Source organism: Sapajus apella, unplaced genomic scaffold (assembly GCF_009761245.1).
Source record: "Sapajus apella isolate SASKATOON/1434 unplaced genomic scaffold, GSC_monkey_1.0 scaffold26, whole genome shotgun sequence".
NCBI lineage: Eukaryota > Metazoa > Chordata > Mammalia > Primates > Cebidae > Sapajus > Sapajus apella.
In genome coordinates, this window is record NW_022436966.1 from 594,705 (window position 1) to 619,836 (window position 25,132).

Consider the following 25,132-nt stretch of genomic DNA (forward strand, 5'->3'; position numbering starts at 1 on the left):
CACACACACACACACACACACACACACACACACACACACACACACACCCCTACTCCTGTTGGGAATGGCAGGAGTGACGATTCTTGGCCATTATTTTTCAGCACGGTAGCTCATGCCTATAATCCCAACACTTTCGGAGGCTGAGGCGGGCAGATCACTTGAGGTCAGGAGTTCAAGACCAGCCTGGCCAACATGGTGAAACCCCATCTCCACTGGAAACACAAAAATTGGCTGGGTGTGGTAGCACTTGCCTTTAATCCCAGCTACTCAGGAGGCTGAGGTAGGAGAATCGCTTGAACCAGGAAAGCGGAGGTTGCAGTGAACCAAGATTGCATTACTGCATTCCAGCCTGGGCGACAGAGCAAAACTCCATCTCACAAAAAAAAAAAAAAAAACCCACACACACACACAAACAAAAAAAACAACTATTTTTCACTCTGGTGATGACTTTCACACTAAATATTTGCCCTGCCCATGGTACTGTTCATGATACCAGTCATTGAAGGCTACAAGCCTTTTGTGGACACATGATTTCATCTATACGGTGTCACTTAAGACAGCGTATCACTGGCCTGTGGTGGAAATCTGGGGCCTGCAGTATTATGGGCAGGTGTTATGGTGTTTTCCCCAGCACATGCTTTTTGAGTCATATGCCTGTCCAGAGGGTTCCTCTGGAGCCCCAGTCTCCCATTTGTACCAGCTCTAAGGGAAGCAAGGTAGGGGGAGTGAGGCTGGGAAAGGAGGCCTGGATCAGTATTTCTTCCTCTCCTTCACATTGGTACCCTACTTTCCCTCTTGAGGACTCTCCCACCTAGTATTTTGGGGAAGCTCCGTTGTCATGACTAAGTTCATCGTGACTTCATTTGCCTTGGGGTTGGGGTTTGATTCCTACAACCCCAGCTCTTCAGGCCCCTTGTCCCCAGGGTGGTGGCAGCTGTTCGCCAGCTGAGGTAAGTCCTGTTTTTGGAAGAGGCTGGGGCAGTGGGTTGCAGCCACAGCAGGTGAGGCTCAGGTGGGGACCAGCCCAGGGAAATTGGGAACTGCGATGTTGGGGGCATGATCAAAATAAGCTCCAGAGTAGCCTGCTCCCAGCTAGCAGGTGCACATGGCTGTTGGTGTTTCTCTGGAGTCACCTTCATCAGCATGCAAGGGTTTGAGGATCAGCCTGAGCACTGTGTGTGACGCTGGGGAACCTGAGGGCCTTTGGCCAGCTTCTTGCCTTTCACCAGGCTCCCTATTCTCCTAGCTGGGTGTGAAATGGGAGCAGCACCCATCTTCTGCTTGGAGCGCTCAGCCTGGGTGCCATGCAGTGGGCAGGGTGGGGAGGACCTGGCCTTCTGCTGAGTTTGCTCCCTCCCCACTCTAAAGCAGGTATTCTCAGCCCTTTTGGTGCCATGGACTCCTTCTCAAAATAAGGTCTTTAAATATACGGCATTGCGAAGTACACCAATGATATTGAAGTATAGTTCTCAATATAAAAGCTAGCACTTTGGGTGGCCGAGGTGGACAGATCACCTGAGGTCAGGAGTTCGAGACCAGACTGGCCAACATGGTGAAACCACATCTCTACTAAAAATACAAAAACTAGCTGGGCATAGTGGCGGGCACCTATAAGCCCAGCTACTTGGGAGGCTGAGGCAGGAGAATTGCTTGAACCCAGGAGGTGGAGGTTGCAGTGAGCCGAGACTGTGCCGTTGCACTCTAGCCTGGACAACAAGAGTGAAACTTTGACTCAAAAAACAAACAAACAAACAAAAACAAAAACAAACAAACAAAAAAAATTTACTAAAGAAACATACATGCTTTATTACTGTATTAAATAATGAGATCTGCTGGAGGTCTAATGACTTTACAATTCAAAGTAGTGATGAGTGTAAATATTTGTGACATCTGTAACAGCTAAAATGTGATAGGAAAGTAATCCACTTTCTCTTAGTGACAAATGTATAGGTGCTGCTTCTATCTTACTACTGTTGCAAAAATTCATAGTTGGAAGACATGCTAAATTTTGTTAGAGATTAGGGGAAATAAGGATGTGATTTTTAGTCCCATCTAACACATACCCCATGCTCTACAGAAATAGAGGAGTAACTTTACTTTAGATTCCTTGGTTGGACAGAGACATGGGAGCTCCTGGGCGTGGGGGTGAGTGTGTGTTGTACTTGCAGAGGGAGGAAGCATAGTACAGTGGTCAGGGTCAGGGGCTCTGGAGGCAGAGGGCCTGAGTTCCAGTTCTGGCTCTCCTGCTTACTGTGTGACTGGACCCAGGGCATGTCTCCTTACCTCAGTGCTCACATTACTGCTGAATGTGAGAGCTGATGCTCCTGTGCATTTCCCATGTAGCCGGGCCCTGTTCTGAGCACTCCACGCATAAGACATGGAATCCTCAGGCAAGTTGAAGATCCCTTATTCCAAATGCTTGGGACAGAAGTGTTTTGGAGTTTGGATTTTGGAATATTTGTATTATCTGGCCAGTTGAGCATCCCTAATATAAAAATTGAAAATGCTTCAGTAAACATTTCCTTTGAGCATCAACTTTGGCGCTCAAAAAGTTTTGGAGCATTTCAGATTTCAGATTTTTGGATTGGGGATACTCAGCCTGTTGTCTTATGAGGGGAGGGTAGGCTGCTACCACCATTATAGATAGGTGAGGAAACGGAGGCATAGAGATGAGGTCACACTGCCAGTGCATGATGGGGCTGGGGCTTAACCCAGGCCGCCTGGTGCCGAAGTCCATGCTCTTAGCCACTCCCAGGGTCTGCCTCCCATATCAACCTCACGGTGTTGTTAAAGAGGATTGAGTAAGATGTAATTGCGTGTATTCAGTGCTTAGTATCGTGCCAGCACACAGTAAGTGCTAACTGAGTGATTGTAGTTGGTAATGGGGATAAGATTAGTGGCCTTTGACGGCCAAGAGGTGGGATAGAGTTGGGTCAACTCCTCTGTTCACAAAGCTGGACGCTTCCCACAGCTAGCTGGGCATCTTCTCTCCCAGGGAAGTTAGTGAGATTCTTAGCTTAGTTGAGGGGCCGAGGAAGTGCCTCACAGTAAAAGAAGGTCTCATTTTGGAACTCCCTTTAAGCCTGGCATCTCCGGCTCCTACCCTTTGGAGGCTCCTGTTTGTGGGGTGGGGTGGGGATCCTCTTTACTCTTTGGGAGCTCCAGCTCTCAAGACGAAGACCCATGGGTTTGTAGCAGTAGAAAACCGTGGAGCAGTTGTGAAGGTGGCCCAAGTTAGTCACAGAATAATTTGTTGGCTCATTGAGCAAATATTTGAGTGTCCATTGTTAAGTGCTGAGGGTACAGAGATGAGTAGAATAATGCTGTTGGCTATAGAGTGAGGGAAGACAGATGCTAACAAGCCCTGTACGTGTGCAGCATTTCGCCACGTGGATGTGCACATGGGGACACATGCATGTGCACACACACAGTGCCAGCTTGTGGTCAGTATGATGATGAAAGAGGGTGAGGGGGGCAGAGGGCAGTGGCTCATGCCTGTAATCCAGCACTTTGGGAGGCCGAGGCAAGCGAATCACCTGAGGCTGGGAGTTCAAGACCAGCCTGACCAACGTGGACAAACACCGTCTCCACTAAAAATGCAAAATTAGCCGGGCATGGTGGTGCATGCCTGTAATCCCAGCTATGTAGGAGGCTGAGGCAGGAGAATTGTTTGAACCTGGGAGGTGGAGGTTGCAGTGAGCCGAGATTGCATCATTGCACTCCAGCCTGGGCAACAAGAGCAAAATACCGTCTAAAAAAACAAAACAAAACAGGGTGAGGAGTAGTTGCAGTTGAGGTACTTGGGGAAGACTGAGGAGGCTCGAATGAACAGAGCCCTGACTCAAGCGAGTAAGTGAACCGTGGCCAGAAGATCTGGCCTGCATCTCAGGCAGAGGGAGCAGCAGGCGCAGTGGCCTTGAGGTGGGAACACACCTGATGGGTTCAGGGACACCAGGAGGACCAGTGTGTCCCAAGTGGAATGAGAGATGCAGACAGTTGTAGGAGCCGAGCCCCAAAAGAAGCTGAGCGAGGGAGGGAGGGAGGGTGGGGCTTGATGAGCTTCGAACTTCACGTCTTTGCTGGCTGGAATGTGGACATCAGATTGTTCGTCAGGGATGCAGTGGTGGACGGAACAATGGGGTAACAGCGGTGAGGGGATGAGTTCTGGAGATAATTGCTGGTAGAGTTGACAGAGTTCCAAGTTTAGGGTGTGAGTAGGAAAAAGGGACAAATCTGGTTTCTAGGTTTGGAGTCTGGAATAAATGATGGGTGGGGGCTTAGAAAGGGGCATTGTTATTTGGGTCTGAATTTTGGACTGATAAGAATTGGGGGTGAGTAGATGTGTATGGGCCTGCTGTTATAGCTACCCCCAGCCCCCATGCCCCTGCCTGTCTCTGACTGGAGTCCCCTGGCACTTGCATGGGTATGTGTGACAGCTGGCCCAGGTCGGCTCTCCCCTGAGTGCAGGGCCTCCCTAGTTATGCTGCATGGCATCGGTTAGCCCAGCTGCATTTCCCGAGAACTGGGTGGAGAGCTGGTTATGAGAGCCTGGGGACCCCACCAGCAGGAATAACTAGGGCTGTAATCTTGGGGAAGGTGAAAAGACTTGCTCCTCCCCAACCCTTCCATCGCTTTGTCCTCTGCTTCGGGGGTGGGTACGAGGAGGCTGAGGGCCAAGTGCCAAGTCCACATGGGGCGTGCGAACTTTGTCCGGCAGAGAGAGCCTGGGGGAGGTGTTCTAGTTGAGCTGGGGGTCCCTTGTAAGAGCTTCCCTGTGGACCCAGCCTCTCAGGAATTCTGGACCCTGATGGCTATTGGGGGAGGCTGGGCTGCTCTCTGACAAGGTTTTGAGGGGCTGAGGACTGGACAGAACCCTGAGGCCCCCTCATGGCATCTCAGGGCTCTGTGCTCTGGGATTGTGCCAACCTTTTGAAAGGGGGTTTGGTCTTCAGGGTCTGTGACGTGTATCCAGGCCTTTTCCAGCCTCTGTCCTCTCAGGGTACCCAGGGCAGGAGCATGTGCATTCAGCTTTTCTGAAAGATGCTAAACCTTAAAGGTTAAGGGCATGGCTTGGAGTCGGGCACCTTCATGTTCAAGTTCCAGCTTCATTACTTACTAGCTGTGTGGCCCTGGGCAAGTTACAAACTGTCTCCACAACTTAGTTTCCTCATCTGTAAAATGGTCCTCCCAGCTCCTGGGCTGGCTGTGTGGATAGTAAAAGAGTTGCAGAGCCGGGCACACAGTGAGCCCTCAGCAGGGTCAGCTCTGGCCATTCTCTAGCCCCGCTGTGTGCAGCCCTCTGCAGAGGTGTGTCCCCTGAGCCAGCAGCAACATGGGCAGCTGGGAGCTCTCTCAGGCCCACCTACACTTTGGATATCAGAATACACATTTTGGCCGGGCGTGGTGGCTCAAGCCTGTAATCCCAGCACTTTGGGAGGCCGAGGCGGGTGGATCACGAGGTCAAGAGATCGAGGCCATCCTGGTCAACATGGTGAAACCCCGTCTCTACTAAAAATACAAAAACATTAGCTGGGCATGGTGGCGCGTGCCTGTAATCCCAGCTACTCAGGAGGCTGAGGCAGGAGAATTGCCTGAACCCAGGAGGCCGAGGTTGCGGTGAGCCAAGATTGTGCCATTGCACTCCAGCCTGGGTAACATGAGTGAAACTCCGTCTCAAAAAAAAAAAAAAAAAAAGAATACACATTTTAACAATATCCAGTGATTTTTTTTTTGCACTTTGCAGTTTGAGAAGCACTGATGTGTGTCTTGTGAAGAACAGCATTGGTAGCTGCGTGTGCCTCTTCAGTTGCAAAGATTTCTCTTACTGTGCCTTTCCATACTGTGCCCATCATGTTCTGGCTGCAGAGGCACCTGGGACAAGTCCCAGATAATCATCATCTTCATCAAAACCTTTGTGTCCTGAGCATGTGCTGCCTGGGCCTTGGGGAGTTCAAGTGCCCCAGATGGTACTCCTAACAGAGAGGTGGAGTCAAGGTGGGTGATTTGCAGGTGGAGCAGCTTAGACCCTGCAGTGAAGGATGTGCCGGTTGGTGATATATGCGCTGCAGGCAGCCCGGAGTTTGATCACCAGGTGGGTGTCAGGGCAATTGTACGGGGGCAGAATCACTGTCCTTCCTGTTGTTTTGGTGAGAGTGTTGTTTCTGATGTGGATTCTGAACTAGGAGGCCTAATTCCTCTTTAACATTCTTTTTCTTCTTTTTTTTTTTTTTAAAGACAGAATCTTGCTCTGTTACCCAGGCTGGAGTGTAGTGGCGCAATCTCGGCTCACTGGAAACTCCCCCCCACCGCTGGGTTCAAGCGATTCTCCTGCCTCAGCCTCCTGAGTAGCTGGGATTACAGGCACGCGCCACCACGCTAGGCTAATTTTGTATCTTTAGTAGAGATAGGGTTTCACCATATTGGCCAGGCTGATCTCTAACTCCTGACCTCATGATCCACCCGCCTCCCAAAGCGCTAGGATTATAGGCATGAGCCACCACATACAGCCAACACTCTTAATTTCTAGAAGGTGCTTAATGCTGCCTGCTCCTCCCCCATTTGTTCCTTTGGTAACTTACGCACTCCTGGAGGAGGGATGAGTATTTCTAGGGTCAGTCCTCTCAGAAGCAGCGTGTCCTTGGGATTTGGGAAGGCAAGCCTTACTGGGCAGGAAAGAGACACAGGCTTCTCCCAGGTACCTACTGCGTGTCCTTGAGGACAAACCCAGGTGGAGAGAGCATTGGCCGCTGACCTTGGAGTGATGTAAAGTGGCAGGGACCATCCTTGTGGTTCTCACATGGGGTCTAGGTGAATTTGCTCAGCTGTGCAGCCTCGCCCCCAACCCCGCTGAGAAATATAGATAACCAGGCTGGGGCCTTCTAGTTCAGTAAGTCAGGGTGGCATCTTGGGTGGATTTAGATCTATATATAAATCCTGCACTGATGCATAGCAGGCTTGGGTGCGACAGCTATGAAGCTCTGAAAATGAGAGCTGTCTTAAGAGCTACTGTTTATTTATTTATTTATTTTACCAGTTTCTTTTTTTTTAAATTGCATTTTAGGTTTTGGGGTACATGTGAAGAACATGCAAGATTGTTGCATAGGTACACACATGGCAGTGTGATTTGCTGCCTTCCTCCCCTTCACCTATATCTGGCATTTCTTCCCATGCTCTCTCTCCCCAACTCCCCACTCCCCATTGTCCTTTCCCTATTTCCCCCCAGTGAGCTACTGTTTAGATGAATGTTGGGACCTTGGTCACATCTTGATTGATTTTAGCCATGTCTCTGTCCTCGATGAGAGTAACAGGTCAGGCCTCAGCTTGGGCTTTGGAATTCCTAGGGCTGAAGGGCCTGGTGAAGGGCACTGAGAGGGAGAAAAAGCCTTGGTCAGGTAGGGAGGAAGGAGCATGAGCAGAAGCTCCAAAACTGGTAACCAGGGCCTGTCTCTCCCACGGTCAGATCTTGGAGAGTTTATTTATTTATTTATTTATTTTTGAGTCAGGGTCTCACTCTGTTACTCAGGCTGGAGTGCAGTGGTGTGATCTTGGCTCACTGCAACCTCCACCTCCAGGATTCAAGTGATTCTCATGACTTCAGCCTCTCGAGCACCATACCCAGCTAATTATTGTATTTTTAGTAGAGACAGGGTTTCACCATGCTGGCCAGGCTGGTCTTGAACTCCTGACCTCAAGTGATCCGCCTTCCTTCACCTCCCAAAGTGCTGGGATTACAGGCGTGAGCCACCACGCCCAGCTGAAGTTGAATATTAAAGGATCTGGCACCTTCCCTTGAAGGCCAGGCACAGTGATCGGCGTCAGGGATTTAAGAGCAAGAGTCCTAGTTGCTCACGGTTGCGGGAGAGAATGAGAGGATAAGTGGGAAGCACTGGCTGCTTGCCGACCAGGCTTGGCGTGACTTAGCCTCTGAGAGGATGGTTGTCCCCACCTGAGAGCCAAGGAAGTGGAGGCTGAGGGAGGTGACCTGGTCAGTGGGGGATCCAGCACTCACCACCATGCCCAGCTATCAGGCGCATCCAGATGAAAGCTACAGCTCCAAACTGTGCATGCATGATTTCTTTACTTTGGAGCTGTGTGTCCCAGGGGATAGTCAGTCAATATCCATAGGAAACACAGTCTAGGTGGGGAAATCTTGGGTGCTCAGGACATGACAACACCAGGTGGTCCTGGAGCACAGTGCTGCCAGATCTGGCCGTTGGGTGAATTTGGTTCAGAGTGTGTATGCCTGGCCAGAGAGAGAGAAGGGACTGGGCCAGGCCAGCAGGGTGATGGCAGCTGAGGGAGCTTCCCAGAGGAGGTGGAATTTGAACTAGGTCACAGGACCCTGCTGTCACATTCCCCGTGGGAGCTTCAGTCTCTAGGGATGAGGTGCTCAGAGCCCATTTGCTTTGCTGTGTGTGGGACTCTGAGAAGAGAAAGTCTCCATTGTTTTCATCGCGAGCTCCTCAGCCCCCCTCGACAGCATTCATAGTTTCCCATCCTCTGGGTGACCATGTCATGGTGCCCATCAGGTCTGTGGGGCTGTCTGGTCCAGGCACCGGGAAGCAGGAGCTCTGGGGAGGGGGAAGATGTGGCCATCTGCTCGTGTAGGCAACACTTCTGGGAGAAGGCCTGCTCTGGTTGAGTCCTTGGGGTGCCCAAGGTGCTGGGCAGAGTCCCAATCAGTCCTGCTCTTGAGTGGGCTGCAGAGGGAGGTGGGGCTGGAAGGGAGGTAGACAGGTGACAGTAACTGGGGTCCAGAGGTCAGTCCTGGCCATTCTCCACTTCACTGTGCTCTTGATGATGGGAGAGCCTGAAACATATTTAGGGAAACCTTTTCTTTTTCCTTCCTTGCTTCCTGGAAAAATAGGTACAAAGAGAAACCCAAATTCCCCGTGGGGGGAGGGGTGGGCAGAACAGGAGAAGGGGAAGTGACCTTATAGGTTAGGGAGTTCCAAAAGGTCCTAGTGGCAGAGGACCTGAGCCTTGGCCTCCCGCCTTCCTCTGAGGGCTGAGAGGCAGAGGACAGCGGCCTATTCTTCGCTCGGGAAGCTGAGATGAGATAGGAGTGGGAGCTTTCCCTTGTCTCTTTTTCCTATTACCACAGTAATATATGCTACTTATAAAACATTCAAATAGAACAAAAATAGGCAGTGTAGGAAGTGCTAGTTCCCTGCAGCCTCACCTCCCTGCCCGGCCCCTAGGTAATTGCGTTGCCACTGTGGTGTTTGCAGTGTGACCGGCTGGAGCCGAGGGCCCCAACATGTCTGCCCCAGCAAAGACTGGCCCTGCTTGCTGATCTAGTTACTCAGGGCTTGGGTGATTTGGGGCTAGAGTCCATACCCTTCTCTTTTGCCCCACCTCCCAGGACCTTCCTATGCTAGACGGGGCCTAGTCCAGGTTTAGGGAAAGCCACTAGGGCTTGGTCTCTAAATACGTAAAGGGTCAGGCCCTGGATGGCCATTGGGCTGAGAACGTCAAGGTGTAAGGCTATTGATGCTGCAGCTGGTCTTTCTGTCAAACTTCCTCCCCTGCCCCACAGACACCCTTACACACACATCCTGCAGTCTGTCTCTCTTGGTTGGCCTCTCCTCCCCTCACTCCCTGCCTATGCCTCAAGAGAGAGGCACACACACCCTAGGACATGGACCTCTGCCTGCCCTGCCCGTGGCACCGTCTGTCCCTACCCGGCCTTCTCAGGGAATCGTCTGTCAGGTTTGAGAAGGAAAACCAACAGCCTTGGCTTAGCCTGCTCAGGCCTTGGAGTGGGTCTCCAAGGAGGGGGACAGGCCAGCCGTAGCCCACCAGGGTTTCATCATGATGGGTTCTTCTACAGGGATGGTAGTCGAAGGTGCCCCAGGAAGCCTTTTCTTTTTTTAAAACTTCAACATTAAATTAAAAATAATCAAAATACGACCACCAGTACCACCAAGCTTTTGCAGTGACTTAATTCTGGATCTTTGGATGTATAGGGACTTTTCACACAAAGGTTCCCCATGCCCCACCCTGTGTCCACCAGAAGCTCGGGGAGCTGGCACTGTGGGGTGGGCAGAGGTGTCCCCTGCACCATTAACTGCAGCTTGGGTGGCTGTGTTTGTGTGTGTGTGCGTGCGTGCGCGCGTGCATGCTGTGCAGTGTCTTATTAATATCTTGCGTTAGTGTGGCATGTTGTATTTGAAAGCCAACATCAATACATCATTGTTAATTAGGGTCTGTATATTACATTAGGTTTGCTCGTTGTATTGTGCATTCTGTGGGTGTATAACAATGTGCCCATCAGTATGGTAGCATGCAGAATGGTTTTTCTCTCCTGAAAAGTCCCTGTGCTCCTCCTATTCATCCCTCTGTCCTCCCTTCAATCCCCCAGCAACCACTGACCTTTTCACCGTTTCCATAGTTTTGCCTTTTGCAGAATGTCAAATAGTTATGTCATGCAAGCATGAAGCCTTTTCGGATTATCTTCTTTCACTTATGTATGTAAGACCCATCCCTGTCTGTTCACGGCTTGATGGCCTATTTCTTCTTATCATTAAGTAGTATTCTGTTATCCGAATGTACCACAGTTTGCTTATTTGTTCACCTACTGGAGGACACCTTGGCAGCTTCCAAGTTTTGGCAGTCATGAACAGAGTTGCTATAAACATTTGTGTGCAGGTTTTTCTGTGGACGTGTTTTCACCTCAGTAGTCTAAGTACCAAGAAGCGTGATTGCTCCTTGTATGGAGTTTGCTTAGTTCCCTAAGAAACTGCCAACCCCTGCACAAGAACATCCCTCCCCAGTAGGGCAGGCCCCAGCCACCCTGTGCGGTGGCCATGTGTATAGGGGGCTGTCTCTGTGTCTCTCTGGGCACGGTGGGTATGCACTGGGAAGAACTTAGGCTTTGGGGAGCTGGACGCCTGGCTCTGAGTCACCACTGTCCTTTACCAACCACCTGTTTTTGGATGGGTTCCTTTACCTCTGAGCCACACCCTCCTGATCTGTACAATGGGGTAGTGCCTCTTACCTCACACACTTCTTGGGAGGTGTGTTTGGGAGTAAAAACCCTCACGCTGGTTGTAACTCGCTGTAGATGCTCAGCAGGTGCGAGTGCTCTTTGTCTTTTCTGGGTCTCTTTCTGCCGTTCTTGTCTGCTCCTCCATCTTGTAGAGGTATTCCTGGCAGGGCTTGGGGTGAGTCAGTGTGTGAAGTGTGTGTGTGTGTGAGGTGCATGTGTATGTACGTGAGTATGTGCACTAGCGTTCCTGTGTTCCTGGCCCTGGGCCTCTGGGTGAGCTGTTCTTTCCTGGGCTCACTGGTGCCTGGGAGTAGAGCTTTGGCTGGGACTGGCCAGAGGAGATGATGTCAACAGGGAGAAATGTGGGTAGGTCTGTGTGTGCTGGGGCATGGAGATGGGAGGGGAGGGCCCTCCCAAGCCCAGCCTTGCCCCTCTGGGCCTCAGAGTTTCACATATAGGGGATATGGGGGATAGGAGGGGTCTCCGAGCTCCAGGAGAAGGTCCTGGGGTGGGAGGGGGCATGGCGTGGTAACTGCCGCCCTACCTGGTGGCATCCGAGGAGCTTCCCCATTCAGGATGTGGTTTTCTCCATCATGGAGACATTTTGGATAGTTTCTCAGCTGCATCTGAGGCCTGGAAGCCCAGGCCTATGGGTCAGAGCAGGAGCCTTTGGGGAGAGGCTGTCAGTGACCCTCAGAGCAAGGGTGGGTCCGGGTGGTGTCTGGTACTGGGTAGGAGTGAGGCTCCCTGGGCCCGTGACTGAGCTCTGCCTGCTCCCCTCCTCTCACAGGTGGTACAAGCTGCACTCCAAGGCAGGCAAGAAGGAGAAGGAACGCGGCGAGATCGAAGTCACCATCCAGTTCACACGCAACAACCTGAGTGCCAGCATGTTTGACCTGTCCATGAAGGACAAGCCAAGGTCCCCCTTCAGCAAGATCAAGGACAAGATGAAGGGCAAGAAGAAGTATGATCTGGAATCTGCCTCTGCCATCCTCCCAAGCAGCGCCATAGAGGATCCTGACCTGGGCAGCCTGGGCAAGATGGGCAAAGCCAAAGGCTTCTTCCTCCGCAACAAGCTGCGCAAGTCGTCCCTGACCCAGTCCAACACCTCTCTGGGCTCGGACAGCACCCTGTCCTCAGCCAGTGGGAGTCTGGCCTACCAGGGGCCTGGTGCCGAACTCCTCACCCGCTCACCAAGCCGCAGCAGCTGGCTGTCCACTGAAGGGGGTGAGTAAGCACAGGCCACCACATTGGGGAGCAGGGTGCTGGCTCTCCCCTTGGGTGATGGTAAAGACCTAGGGCCAGGAAATGGGGCTTCTCTTCCTGGGAGCTAACTGGGTGTGTTTCCTCTACAGGCAGGGAGTCTGCACAGTCCCCCAAGCTGTTCACCCACAAGAGGACCTACAGCGATGAGGCCAGCCAGATGCGTGCGGCTCCTCCTCGGGCCCTTCTCGACCTTCAGGGCCACCTGGATGCTGCCTCCCGCTCTTCGCTCTGTGTCAATGGGAGCCACATTTACAATGAGGAGCCCCAGGCCCCTGTGCGGCACCGCAGCTCCATCTCGGGCACGTTCCCATCCTCTGGCTCCTTGCAAGCTGTCTCTTCCCGGGCCTCCGAGGAGGGGCCTCGTTCCACAGATGACTCCTGGGCCAGAGGCAGTCGTAGCAACAGCAGCTCAGAGGCAGTGCTTGGACCGGAGGAGCCCAGTGCTCAGGCTAAAGTCCTGGCCCTTGGGGCCAGCCGCCCTGGAGAGGAGGCAGGGTCCCAGCTGCCAGAGGGCAAGCCCGTCCAGGTCGCCACACCCATAGTGGCCTCCTCTGAGGCTGTGGCAGAGAAGGAAGGATCCCGGAAGGAGGAACGCAAGCCCCGGATGGGCCTCTTCCACCACCACCACCAGGGCCTAAGTCGGAGCGAGTTGGGGCGCCGAAGCTCTCTTGGGGAGAAGGGGGGTCCTGCCCTAGGGGCCTCCCCACATCACTCGTCCAGTGGGGAGGAAAAGGCCAAGAGTAGCTGGTTTGGCTTGAGAGAAGCCAAGGAACCAACTCAGAAACCCAGGTATGTCCTTGGCAAGACCAGCTTTGCTCCTTGGGGAGGATGCTGGGGTGTGTGCTGCCTGGACCCTGGGGCAGGGAGGAAGGAGCAGATGTGAACCTCAGGCAGGCTGCTGGGGCTCTGGCTTTGCATGGTTAAGTGGGGGTGTCTCCCTAAGCCGAGGTTCGTTCTGTGTGCACGGACACAGGTGAGTTACCAGGCCACAGTGCTCTGAGAATCCCATGGATTGAGGGGTCCGACTTCTCAGCCCTAGGCTTTGCTGCATGAGTTGGCATGCCCACCCCCTGAGTTGGAGGGAAGCAGGGAAAGGCCATTTGTGTGAATTCTTTGCTTCCTGACCTCTTGCCCTCTGGCCTCAAGGTAAGGAAGCCGTGGCAGTAGAGAGATGAGAACTGGAGACTGTACCCTCAGACTTCCCTCCCTCTCTGGAGCTAGAGGACCTCTCCCCAGCTGTCTCTGTGATCACTTCCCTCTGGGAGATGGGAGTCAAATAACTGAGACCTCTACCCCTCCCCCTATACATTCACCCCCAGTTGCTTCCCAGCCTGGTAAGAGGCTGTGGGCAGCTCCCATGAAATTTCTAACCCATCTCTGTCCTTGGAGATGCTGGGGGCTCTGGCCCTCTCTGGTGTCTCTTGGTCTTGAGGTTTGGCACTGTGGGAAGTGCTGGCAGTAGCTGCTCCATTTTGAATGCACTGAGTCCCCCAGTTCAGTCCTGGGCAGAGCCCCTGGCCCCCACCCTTTGCTTCCTCTTAACTCTGAGCCAGGGGAGGCTGCAGATTGTATAGCAGGATCCAGGGAAGGACTCCAGGCACAGGTCACAGAAGCATTTGTCCCACCTTCCCAAGGGCTTGGGGCCAGCCGCTGATGGGCAACATCTGTGGCAGCCCTGGCCAGTGTGGCGAGGGCCACTATTTCTCTTTTTTAATTTAATGTAATTTAATTTTTTTTAAAGACAGGGTTTCATCATGTTGGTCAGGCTGGTCTTGAACTCCCGACCTCAGGTGATCCACCTGCCTTGGCCTCCAAAGTGCTTGGATTACAGGCGTGAGCCACTACGCCCAGCCGAGGCCCAGTGTTTCTCAACAAGCCTGCCCTTCCCGCTCCACGGCTGTGTGGACAGGTTAAGAGGACAAGCACAGTAGCAAGGGGGCAAAAGCAAGTAGTGAGGGGGCAGAGGAAGGACCCTAAACCTGTTGCCCAGAGGGGAGAGGAATCTTGTAGTCCTGGCTTTTCCTTTCCCTGTGGCACTCTGAGTCTGCTGAGAGGAGTGGAGGGAGACATGCAGGTCTTTATAGGTTTGGGCCATGATAAGCTGGCAACCCCTGTTAGACCCTTATAGACAGGGGCATGGGGGGTGGATCAGTTTCAGGGGCATGCCACCCCCTGCCTCCCCTACTTGGTACAGCGGCCCCTGTCCCTCTGCCCAGCCCATACTCACCAGAGCCCAGGCAAGCTGCTGGCCATCTGCGGGGGAAGATTGGGAAGAAGGGCACAGGCCTTTCCCAGGGGCCGGGCTGAGCCTGGTGGCCCTGTGACAGCCAGCCAGTGGTATTTGGAAGTGGTAGGTAGGGTAGAGGGAGCTGGCAGGAGACCTGGACAGGACATTTGCTGGGAGGAGCTGAGGGCCTGGATTGAAAGGGTTACAGACCATGGGCTCAGTGTGGTTGTCCATATGGTGTCTCTTGGCCTTTTCTGAGTCAGGGCAAATGCTGCGGCCATTTGCAGGTGAGTGCTCAGGCTTTGGGCTTGGACTCCCGCAGGCCTGACTGAGTCTGTTGGGTTTTCACTGGCCTGGGGCACTTATAGTCTCCATTCTCTTTCTCCTGCTTCCCCATGTCTCCTAATGGTCTCTTGGAGTCTGGTGGATTTGGGTCACTGATGGCCATAAGGAAGCTGAGGTTTCTGTCCTGCTCTAACTTGAATTCTGAGCCTTATCTTTAGCAGGATGGAGGGCACTCAGCATCCCTCCCCAGATAGGGTCCATTTGCAGGCCCAGGCTGCAGAGCCAGGCTCTGTGGCTGTGCATTCAGATGGGGAGGGAGGGGCTGTCAAACGTGACACCTGGCCTTTGAGCCCAGTCAGCAGCATCCTGGCCTCGTGTGCCTTGCAGGGAGGGGAAGGGTGGCCTGGAAGAAAGGACTGTTGGCGCTTCCCCAGAGGGCTTGCTTAGGGCTTCCGAGGAGAGGCGAGGTGGGCTGCCTCATGGCAGGAAACTGTGGGTTAGACCCAGAACTGGAGTGACTGAATGTAGCTGCAGGATCTCTAGCTGGGGCCTGGGGAGCCTGTCCCCAGGTCTAGAGACTGGAGGCCTCTGCCCTGGGGCTATGGTTGCAGATTGGGGGATGTTTCTCACTGGCAAGAACAGCGGCGCCCTCTAGTGCTCCTGTGTGGCACTGATACCCCACAGAAAGGCCTGAGGCTGAATGTATTGAGTGCAGTATCCAGAGAAAGGCTGCTGCCACTGGGAAGGAATGAACGAGGCTACGCAGGGCAGAGAAGAGGCTCCCGCTGTTCCTCTGACCTGGCCTTTGTCTGCTGGAGCCCATGGTGGTCACACTAGGCCCCTACCAGTGTGTGCTGGAGTGGGTAGTAGGTAGTTGAGACCAAGCTTGTCTCAGCCACAGGACTTAGCCTCGCTCCCCGCCCTGTTATGAGCCATTCACATTGAGCTGCATTGCAGGCTACTTCATGTGTGTTTGAGGACAGGCAAGACCTCGCATGTGAAACCTGCCAGGGCCAAAGCGGATTGTCTGTGTCTATCCCAGGTCGTGCTGTGTTCCCCTGACCCCTGCCCCCCACACTAACTGTAGGACTCTATGCACAGAAGGGGATCAAATGTGGATTACAAAAACTTTTAAAGTTGGAAATAAATGTGGTACAAAGAGGTACGTGTATCATTACGGTGGCCTCTGGCAATCTCTGCAGTGCCTCCCTGCACCAGGTGTGGTAGGCAAGCAAGGTCCCTGTGGGCCTGGAATGTGCTGTGGCAGTGGAAGGAGCTTGGCTGCATTCTTGGTGGTATAAATGAATAACTCTCATGTGCATCCAGTGGCTTGGAGTTAGTGCAGCCTCATGTCCTGCTTGTGCCTGTTCTCCTGGCATGGTTACTGTATTAACAGTGTTCTGGTTTGGAAGATAAATGATACGCTTTCACTACTTACAGCTTACAAGGCCCCTCTGTCACCTCATGGTGCCCAGGTGATGGGAGAGGATGTCTCTTGGACATGTTTTCTGGACATTGGGCCCATCTCAGGAGGGTCAGGAGGTCATGCCTCAGGAGGGAAGGCTGAAGGCATGTTGCTGGAGGTGGGTGTGCCTCCAACGCTGGTTTTGGCCTTTGGCGGATTGCCTGGTAGAGAGCCTGTGCAGATCCACTTGCCATCTCTGGGACCAGTGTGTGGAAGAGACACACTAAGGAAGAGGAAGCCTAAGGAATTGCTATCCACTAGTGACACCTGGCCTTCAGCTACAGAGGTAGCCCTACAGAGGCAGAGTGTTTAAGAAAAGAGGCTGTCGGGGTGAACAGGTGGTTCCTGTGTTGAAGGCAGGTTTAACCAATTGTTCAAATCTTCCTGCAGGCAGTAATGTTTTATTCCCTTAGGTTGAGGGAGCAGAGACATCTGGACTTCTGACTTCCTTCCCAGCATTTGGACCTAAAAGAGAACATAAGTCAGCATATGTTGCTGCCCCCACCACTTGGGGGTGGGGAGACTGTGCCAGGCCGGCACAGTAGGTTCTAGGATGCAAAGGTGTTTGTTTGTTCTCAGAGCACGGCCTGCAAAGACAAGTGCACATGGGAATATGTCTCCCTGACCTGGGCCAGGCAGAGTGGGAGGGAGATGCTTTGAAGTGAGAACCTTCAGAATGTGCACTTGGTGTGGAGCAAGGGAGAGGAAGGCATGAAGGAGGGATGTGTTACCAGGTAGGCAGGTGGACAGGATGCTCTCAGAAGTGCTGCTGGCTCAGTAAAGGCTGCCAGGCCCCGTGCTTGGAGTCCCTTCCTCCAGGGAGAGCCCTTTGCTGATTCCATGCCAACAGGTTTGTGTGTACCTCTGGGGAGCTGGTGGGGAGAAGGGAGGTTGTCGAGCCTAACCTGGGGCTCCCAGTCTACTCCCATGCTGCTCTTGTCCCTGCTGAAAGACTGCAAGGGTGGGTGCAGGCCAGGCCAGGGCTGAGAGGCAGAGCTAAGCTTGGTGCTTTTAATGTTGATGGGACTCTCTTCCTTAAAGGGGGCTGGGGAGAGAAGTAGCTCAACGTGCTCTAGCCCTATTCCTGGGGGCCCCAGTCCTATAGGCAGGGTTGGGCTGAGCGCGGTGTGGATGCTGTAAGGGCTGAAGTCAGGCTCTTGATCTGCTGGTGGTGTATGTTGCTTCTCACTCCCCTTGGTCCCCAAGGCTGGCATATGTGCCTTGGCCTGGGGCTTGTCCGGAATGAAGGGAGAAAGGACATCTGCTGGGGTTGAGGCTCTGGGCCCATGATTCTTCCTCTTTTGGTCTCTTCACCGTGTCCATAGAGGCAGAGTAGTAGTGGGAAGCCCAGGTGGGCTGGGAACAGGTGGGAATTTTTACCTCCCTCTCCCTCCAACTCTAGGTGGAGGGGATGAGACTGAGAATTTACCCTTGGGTGGGGAGTTATTGTAAGGGGAAAAATAGGGTCACAAGACTCTCTGAAAGCTCCTTCTTATGAGAAATCCATGGGTTTGGGACCCAGCTGTGTTCTGCCCTTGAGGCTGACCTCCCAGCTCCCAGAACCATCTTTGGAGCCACCTGTGATGTTTGGCTGGATTCCTTCCTGTGGTCTGCCCCTGGCGGTAGCTGCCGAGCTGACCTGCCTCAGCCCAGCTCTGCGTGGGCCTGCCTTCTTTGGGCCCTGGGTTCCCGGGAGAACCTGGGCAAGCTCTAGACAGCTCATCCTCTTTCCAGAGGTGCCCTTCCTACCCCAAGCCACTCTCCTTATGGGCTGGCTGGCCAAGCTTGGCTTCTGCCCCTTCAGGACTTACTGCCCGCATTTTCTATGGAAAAGGCTGACTGGCTTGAAAAGATGGTTGTATAGGAGTTTCCCCAGGATATTTCCACCTGGACAGGCAGGAGCCAAGGAATGGGGGTCCTGGAAGCTTAGAGCCAGGGCTGGAAGACCAGCCATGAGGAGGGAGACTGCCCAGAAAGCAAAGGGTGAGGCCACTGAGGTCTGCCTCTGACAGGTGGCTCAGTGGCAAGGCAGCCTTCTGTCTGTGTCCTGGGGAAGTGAGAAGCACTATTGAGAGCACACCACTGCCGAAATCTCTAGAGTTGGCTGCACTCTGTAGATAAGCACCAGTGCAGGGAGCGTTCCTCCCAGAAAGGACTCTACCCTGGACACATGAAGGCCAGCACCTGTTCTCCAGCGTCCTAAGAGGACCTGCCCTGTCCCCATCCCCAGAGTCCCTGAGAAGCCCCTGGCGACATCCACAGTTGCTGCTGCCACATTGCCAACCTTGGGAGACAAAGGCTGGACCGTCAGGGCACCTGTCGATTAGCGTTCTCCACAGGTGGCTTATCTTCATTAGTCAAGTTAGGCTGCCCTTCAAAGAAATGAGACACCTTTTCACACCTGATGACAGCCTGTCATTACTTCCTGTTTCTGCAGGTGATCAATAGAACCCAATCTGTTTCAAATATCAGAATTCCAGGTGCCCTGCGAGGTGCTATAAGTGCTAGCTTTGCCCAGATACCTAGGCCTGGCCTTTCTCTGGTCTCTTTATCCCCCCATGCCAGCTGGTGTTTCCTTTGCTCTTAGTCCTAAAAGGTGCCAGGCACAGTGGCTTATGTTTGTAATCCCAGCACTTTGGGAGGCCGAGGTGGGCAGATCATGAAGTCAGGAGTTCTAGACCAGTCTGGCCAACATGGTGAAACCTTGTCTTTCCTAAAAATACAAAAATTATCCAGGCGTGGTGGCACATGCTAAGACACCAGAACGGCTTGAGCCCGGGAGGCGGAAGTTGCAGTGAGTCGAGATCGCGCCACTGCACTCTACCCTACCCTGGGTGAGAGACAGACTCTATCTTAAAAAAAAAAAAAAAAAAAAAAAAAAAGGGGGTGTAAGGCACTTTCGGATTAGTTTTGGATTAGTTTTCCTAGATGTAAATTCATTGTTGAGTAGAACTCTAGAAGCTTCAGTATGGGACAGAGGGAAGAACACTTGGTTTAGGTTTGGACCCTGCCTGTCAAACGGGATGATTTCCCTCCGGGGTTGGAGTGAGGATTAAAATAGCTCTGCCCAGCATCTTTCTCCTTGAGAGGCACTCAATAATGTTACATGTTGGGGTCTCCGCTGTGTCCCCTGGCCCAAGTAGGTAAATCCAGCCCATGTGTGTGTTGTGGCCCCTGGTCCCAAGGCGGGGGTGGGGCGTGGGACTCAGGGGCCTTTCCTGTCTTAGCATTAACCAGGAGGCTCACGGTTTTGTCTCCCTCCACAGCCTGGACGTGTCTCCTCAGGTAGAATCTGACCCAGCTGCTCTTCCTCACCACCTCCCCTGCTCCCCCGGGGCTCTGGCCCCCCCCACTCCTGCTCCCACTGCTGCTCCCATGCTAAGCACTAACCTTTTTGCAGCCGCCTCCCCCGCTGCTGCCACTGCTGCTGCCACCACCACCGCCGCCCCTGAAGCCACCCCACCTGGATTCTTGGGTCTCACCAACCCGTTCCTCACCTCTTTGCAGAGCAACCCCTTCTTCGAGGAGCTCATAGCCGACATAGCACTAAACTCTCCTTCACCTGCTCCCTCTCTCCCCAGTGCCTCGAGGGCCAGCCCCACCCCCCTGGCCTCCCCTGGGAAAGCCCTGCCTGAGTGGGACAACACCTTCAACGTCTTTGCTGCCAGCAGGCTGCGTCCAGAGGCCAGGAGCAAGATCCTGGCCCCTGCAGGAGTGGGGCTGGAGGCGGCAGGGCTGCAAGACCCAGGCTCCAGGGCCATGACTGTGAAGGCAGCCGAGCCTGAGGGAGAACCCGGGGGAGGAGGAGGAAGAGGTGGGAGCAGCGTGTGGCTGGAGCCCAGGGTTCCTCTGGACTTAGGACCGGACCACCAGAGCACAAGTGCAGCTGACCTGGGGCCTGTGGGGTCTGTAGGGACTGGTGTGCCCGCCTCATCAGCTCAGCTGCAGCTGAGAGCCTCAGCCTCAGAACCAGTCAGGGAGCTGCCAGCCCTGGAAGGGGAAGAAGGGCAGAGTCCGGCAGACAGTGGGACATCTCTGTTTAGCTCCCCAGAAGTGATCAGTGTGTGGGAGAGGCTGCCGGGCCCAGACAATGCTGCTGAGTGCCAGGACAATCAGGTCTCCCGAGGCGAAAACCAGCTTTGCCCTGACGTTGAGACAGCTGATGATGCCTGGCCTTGGGATGTGGTCACCATTTCTCCTGCAGCTGAGATGGCCTCACTCGTCTTGCCGGGAGAGTCTGATGAGCCTCTGCCCCAGGTGCAGCCTGAATCGCCAGAAACTGTGAGCCCCCAGGGGAGCGAGGGGCTTCCGCCGCTGGAGCCTGAGCCTAAACCCGAGTGGGTGTCTGATGAGGGGCTGGAGCCCAGCACCCCACCTCCCAAGCCACCGCGCCTCTTCACACCCTCAAGATCCCAGGAGGAGGAGAAGGCCGCAGCGGGGCTGAGTAACAGGGGGTCAGAGACAGAGGGAGAAGATGCCTCCTCAAGTGCACTGGTTGTCAGTCCCCCAGAGACAAAGGAGGAGGGAGAGAAGCCCGAGTCGGAGGAGTCTGACAGCCACTCCTCTGCAACCCTGCTGGACGAGCCTGGCCTGGGAGAGCTAGTGGACGATGCTAGCCCTATTGTGTCTGGGTCCTGCCTATCGGTGCCCACCAGCTGCCCTGAGGGTCCTGCCCTCATACCATGTCACTCAAAGAGCTTGGCTCTTCAGAGTCAGCAGGGGTCTCTAGAGATTGGAGAAGGCCCTGAGGATCCTGAGGCCCAGGGCCAGGGTCCAGTAGGAGAGGGGCTTGGGTCCCCATCAGTTACTTCCCAGCAGGCTGATGTGTGGGTCTCCAAGGAAGATGCCTTGAACCCCTTCTTGTTTCAGGGGAGCCGAGATCCTCCCAGCCTCTCATCTGCATCCCCACCAGGGTCCAGGGAATCTTCTATTCATTCTGGCCCAGAAGAGCTGCCCACTCCCCCAGAGCCTGACTTTCCACCGCCCCCTCTCCCGCCTTGGGCCAGCCACAACCGTGGGGGGCCCAGCCCTCCAAGCTCTCCCCTGTCTGGAGCCTGGCCCCCGACCTCATCCTCTCCACCACCAGGGGAGCCAGCCTCACTCCCTGGCCCCCTTGAGCCCTCCCCACCTGGGGGCTCCCCTGCCCCACTTGGGGAGGACCTCGCTGCAGCCACCCCAGCCTCCCCGCTTGTGCTTCTGCCCTTGGAGACACGACCAGCTGAGGAGCCACAGCCCAGTGCCAGGTGAGCATCCACCCCTGAGAACACTGTCTAAGAGGAAGAGGGTGGACAGGGGGCAGAACAGCCCAAGGGACCGAGGGTTCACACTCCAGCCTCATCCTTTGTAGGGGCAGGTGAGGGTCTCTTTTACCCCAGGGGTGAGACGGTACAGGCTTTGAAGACATGAGCTTTCTGTGGTACCATCTCCGAAAGGTCCCATCTTGGGACCTGGGATAATCAAGGCAGACCCCCACAAGCCAGGGGTTTGGAAAACAGAACTGATGAGGTGCAGGGCATAAGGAATGAAGTGAGGAGAGCCGATGTGGCCTGGCAGGGAAGGACAGCTGTGCTGTGGGCCTTTCCGGAGCAGGTGAACTTGGCCACAGGGGAGCTGTGGGCAGGGGGCAGTGGAACTTGTCAAGTAGGGGGCAGTTCTTGGGGCAGACCATGGGAGAGCAGGCTGGCAGTGGGGCCTGGAGCTGTTTCCTCTTCAGCTAGAGTGAGGGTGTAGGCTGGGGAGGGCAGAGAGCCAGAGAAGGGACCAGCACTTAGGTCAGAAAAGAAAGCTGGAGACAAATTCAGAGGAAAAAAAGGGAAAAACTAAAACACTTCCACATATGTAACTGTCAGAAGAAAGGTTTCCCACCCTCAGCAGTTGCTTCGTTGGTTTGCATTTGGTGCCTTTCAGGGGGTTCCGATGCACTTAGTACTGCTGAGTGGACAGCAGACGCCTGTGTGACTGTACTCACTGTGGCACTGGTATGTTTGGAAGAATTATGAAGTTGTGACCTCACCAGGTAGCTGGTGAGGGGTGATGTGAGCAGAGGCCTGGAGACTCAGGGCACTGGGAGGTGAGGGGCGTGACTTAGAGGGCAGCAAGTCCCTCTGGGACGGTAGTGCTCTAGGAGGACCAAGTGAAGGAGGGGAGAGCAGGACAGGCTCCAGCACTGGCCTCCCAACCAGACACTCATGTTTCATCATCCACATTCACTGAGCATCTTACTATGTGTCAGACACTGAACAGATGAAAGACACAGTCCCCACTCTATTCCCAAGGAATGTCCAGTCCACTGGGGAACATAGAGTGGACCCAAGAAGGGAAGAAGGGAAGAAGCCCCAGGGGGCCAGCACTACATATGGGGACTGGGTAGGAGGGAGTCCAGGCTGCCCCCAGCATCCCTCCCTGGTGGTGGTGGTAACTCTGCTCCCTTGAGCTGAGGGAGAGGACGTGGGGGAGCTGGTGGTTGCAGTGTCCTCGCTGGCCCTGCTGTCTGCCAGTATGACCTCTAATCATACTTGCCACTTTTTATAAGTTTTATTCTTCCCAGAGTTGGCTCCATGTCTGTATTGGGCTTGTTCCTTCTATCATGAAGTGGATGGGCCAAATAGAGCTGTCTCATTCCTCAAAGCAGGAAGTAAAGGCCATGAAAGCTGCAGGGTTTAGGATACCCGATCCCTCTGATGTAGGGGACAAACAAGCCAAGGCCTCCGGATCCCTCATTCAATGCACTTTTATGCCACACTGGTCATTCTCCCCTTCCCTGGCACAGCCCATAGGTGGCATTAAAGCTGCTTTTACACCCCATCCCTAGCACAGGCTCCTAGGTGGCAGGAAAGGACTGAGGTGCATTCTTTTTCTCTACTGTCTGCCCAGAGCCTGGGTGCTCTGCCGCTCTTCCCGATTTGTGAGAATGAATGCATAGATCTAGTCTGAGAGTCTCTGGGTCTGGGTGACCCTTCCTTCAGTGGAGTTCAGGGCCTTGGACTAAGCCATTTTGCTTTCTATTCCTGAATGGTCTAAGTCCTCTGTGAAGTAAGCATAGATTTGTAAGAGAGTCCCCCTGGACAGGATAGTTGATTTGGGGACCTGATGCAGTTTATGTTACAGTTTATGTAACTGTCACAGAGTGCTGGAGGATCCCAGAGGAGGGTCATCTCAGCCTGGAGGAAATCAGGAAGGCTTCCTGGAGGAAGTGGACTTGCACAACTGTGAAACATGAGTAGGAATTAGTCAATGGGAGGAAGAGGCAGTGTTATTCCATACGGAAGACTAGCTTTTGTTAAGAGCTTGATAAGAATGTGGCTGGGGGAGTAGCAGACCATGAAAAAAGGGCAGGGGCCAGATTGTGTTAGAGATAGTATTTTCTTACCTTGATAGAAGCCATTAAAGGATTCTCAAGCTTTGTAAAAGCTGAGCCCACTATCCTGCAGCAGAATGGTTGGAGGTGGGCAAGACTGAGATGGAGCAGCTGATTTAGTGGCTGTGGCTGGAAGAAAGGTTTAAGCAGTGGCCTAGAGAGGAGCAGGGTGGCTTGAGAAGGCATGAAGGTAGCAGGGCTTGATTGTTAAGGTTGAGGCTGAAGAGGAAGAGCCAGAGGGACTCCCAGGCTTCTGACTTCTGACCTGAGCCAGGGGAGGCCAGAGGTGCTCCTCACTGCTGGGGCAGCACAGAGGAGGTGGCGGGGAGTGGGATGCACCTGACTCTGCAGGTCTAGGGTCCAGGGGGTGTGGTCTGGGGTAAAGATGGAGATTAGGGGGTCGTAGGAGCCAGGGAGGAGAATAGAGAACCCAAGGGCAGACTAGCAGTTGTTAAGACTGAGAAGGGGCTGTGGGGTCAGAAGACGAGATGGAGGCCTTAAGGGAAGGGGAAGTGAGCAGCCTAAAGGAAGGAGTGGTCCAAGTGTTGACTCCACAGAGGTCAGTGAGGTGAGAGCCAGCAGGGCTTGGTGACCTCAGCAAGTCCACTTGTGGTGGGCTGGTAGGGACTGATGTCCTGTTCTAATGGGTTAAGGAGTCGATAAAAGGTAAGAAGTTAGACAAATGTAGTCTCCATGCTGCAGAGAGGCTTGGGTGAGAAGAAAGGGGAAGGTGACTGGGAGTGATAGAGCAAATATAAGGTCAAGGGAGGGTTTTGCAGAGCTGTGGAAACGCCGATGGGAAGCAACCCATAGAGAGAGCTGGGTGACAAAGTGTCCCGGTTTGCCCAGGTTTTAGCACTCAGAGTCTCGTGTTCTGGGAATCCTCACAGTCCTGGGAAAACTGGGAACTTGGGAGGGTTGGTCACCACAGTAGAGAAAGGTTACAGTATAGAAGAGGATGGAGGGAAGATGGCTAGAGGAGGGCATCACTGACAGAGGCTGTGTGCAGGTGCAGAGGAGTCTGTAGCATGGCCTCTGCTGTCCCCGTAAAGGGGCCAGATCACCAGGTGAATAAGGGAGTGAAATGGGGAGGGAGCAGATGGTGGGGCGGGGATTGAGGCCAGCCCAGGGGGTTGCTGGACACGGGTTGCAGTATAGCCCAGGAGTACTGGACACGGCTGCCTGAGACCTTGACTTTGTAGCGGCAGCCACCATCCAGTGCTGGGCTTTTTGCCCAGCAGACCTGGAGGCTCCCAAGGGAAGGCAGCCCCACCTTTGACCCATGCCACCCTTCTCTCCACGTAACCCATCTCTTGTATGTCTTTGCAGTCCCCACCCTGTGAAGCCCCTCAGTGCCGCTGCTGTGGAGGGCAGCCCCGACAGGAAGCAGTCCCGCTCTAGTCTGAGCACAGCCCTGAGTAGTGGGCTGGAGAAGCTCAAAACAGTCACATCTGGGAGCATTCAGCCTGTGACTCAGGCCCCCCAGGCTGGCCAGACGGTGGACACCAAGAGGCTGAAGGTAAGGCCCAGCAGGGTGTGGGG

General features: G+C 54.0%; 1 protein-coding gene across 3 annotated transcripts in view; it reads left to right on the forward strand.

Annotated features, from left to right (window-relative positions):
* Positions 1-25,132, forward strand: part of RAB11FIP5 (RAB11 family interacting protein 5) — a 38,717-nt gene that overhangs the window by 12,884 nt on the left and 701 nt on the right. The window contains exons 2-5 of one of the 3 annotated variants that reach the window (XM_032291731.1): positions 11,781-12,217; positions 12,346-13,045; positions 19,500-21,476; positions 24,920-25,109. In XM_032291731.1, the coding sequence (XP_032147622.1) occupies positions 11,781-12,217; positions 12,346-13,045; positions 19,500-21,476; positions 24,920-25,109 (3,304 nt within the window). The remainder of the gene's footprint in view (positions 1-11,780; positions 12,218-12,345; positions 13,046-19,499; positions 21,477-24,919; positions 25,110-25,132) is intronic. The other 2 variants (XM_032291732.1, XM_032291733.1) reach the window with 2 other exon arrangements.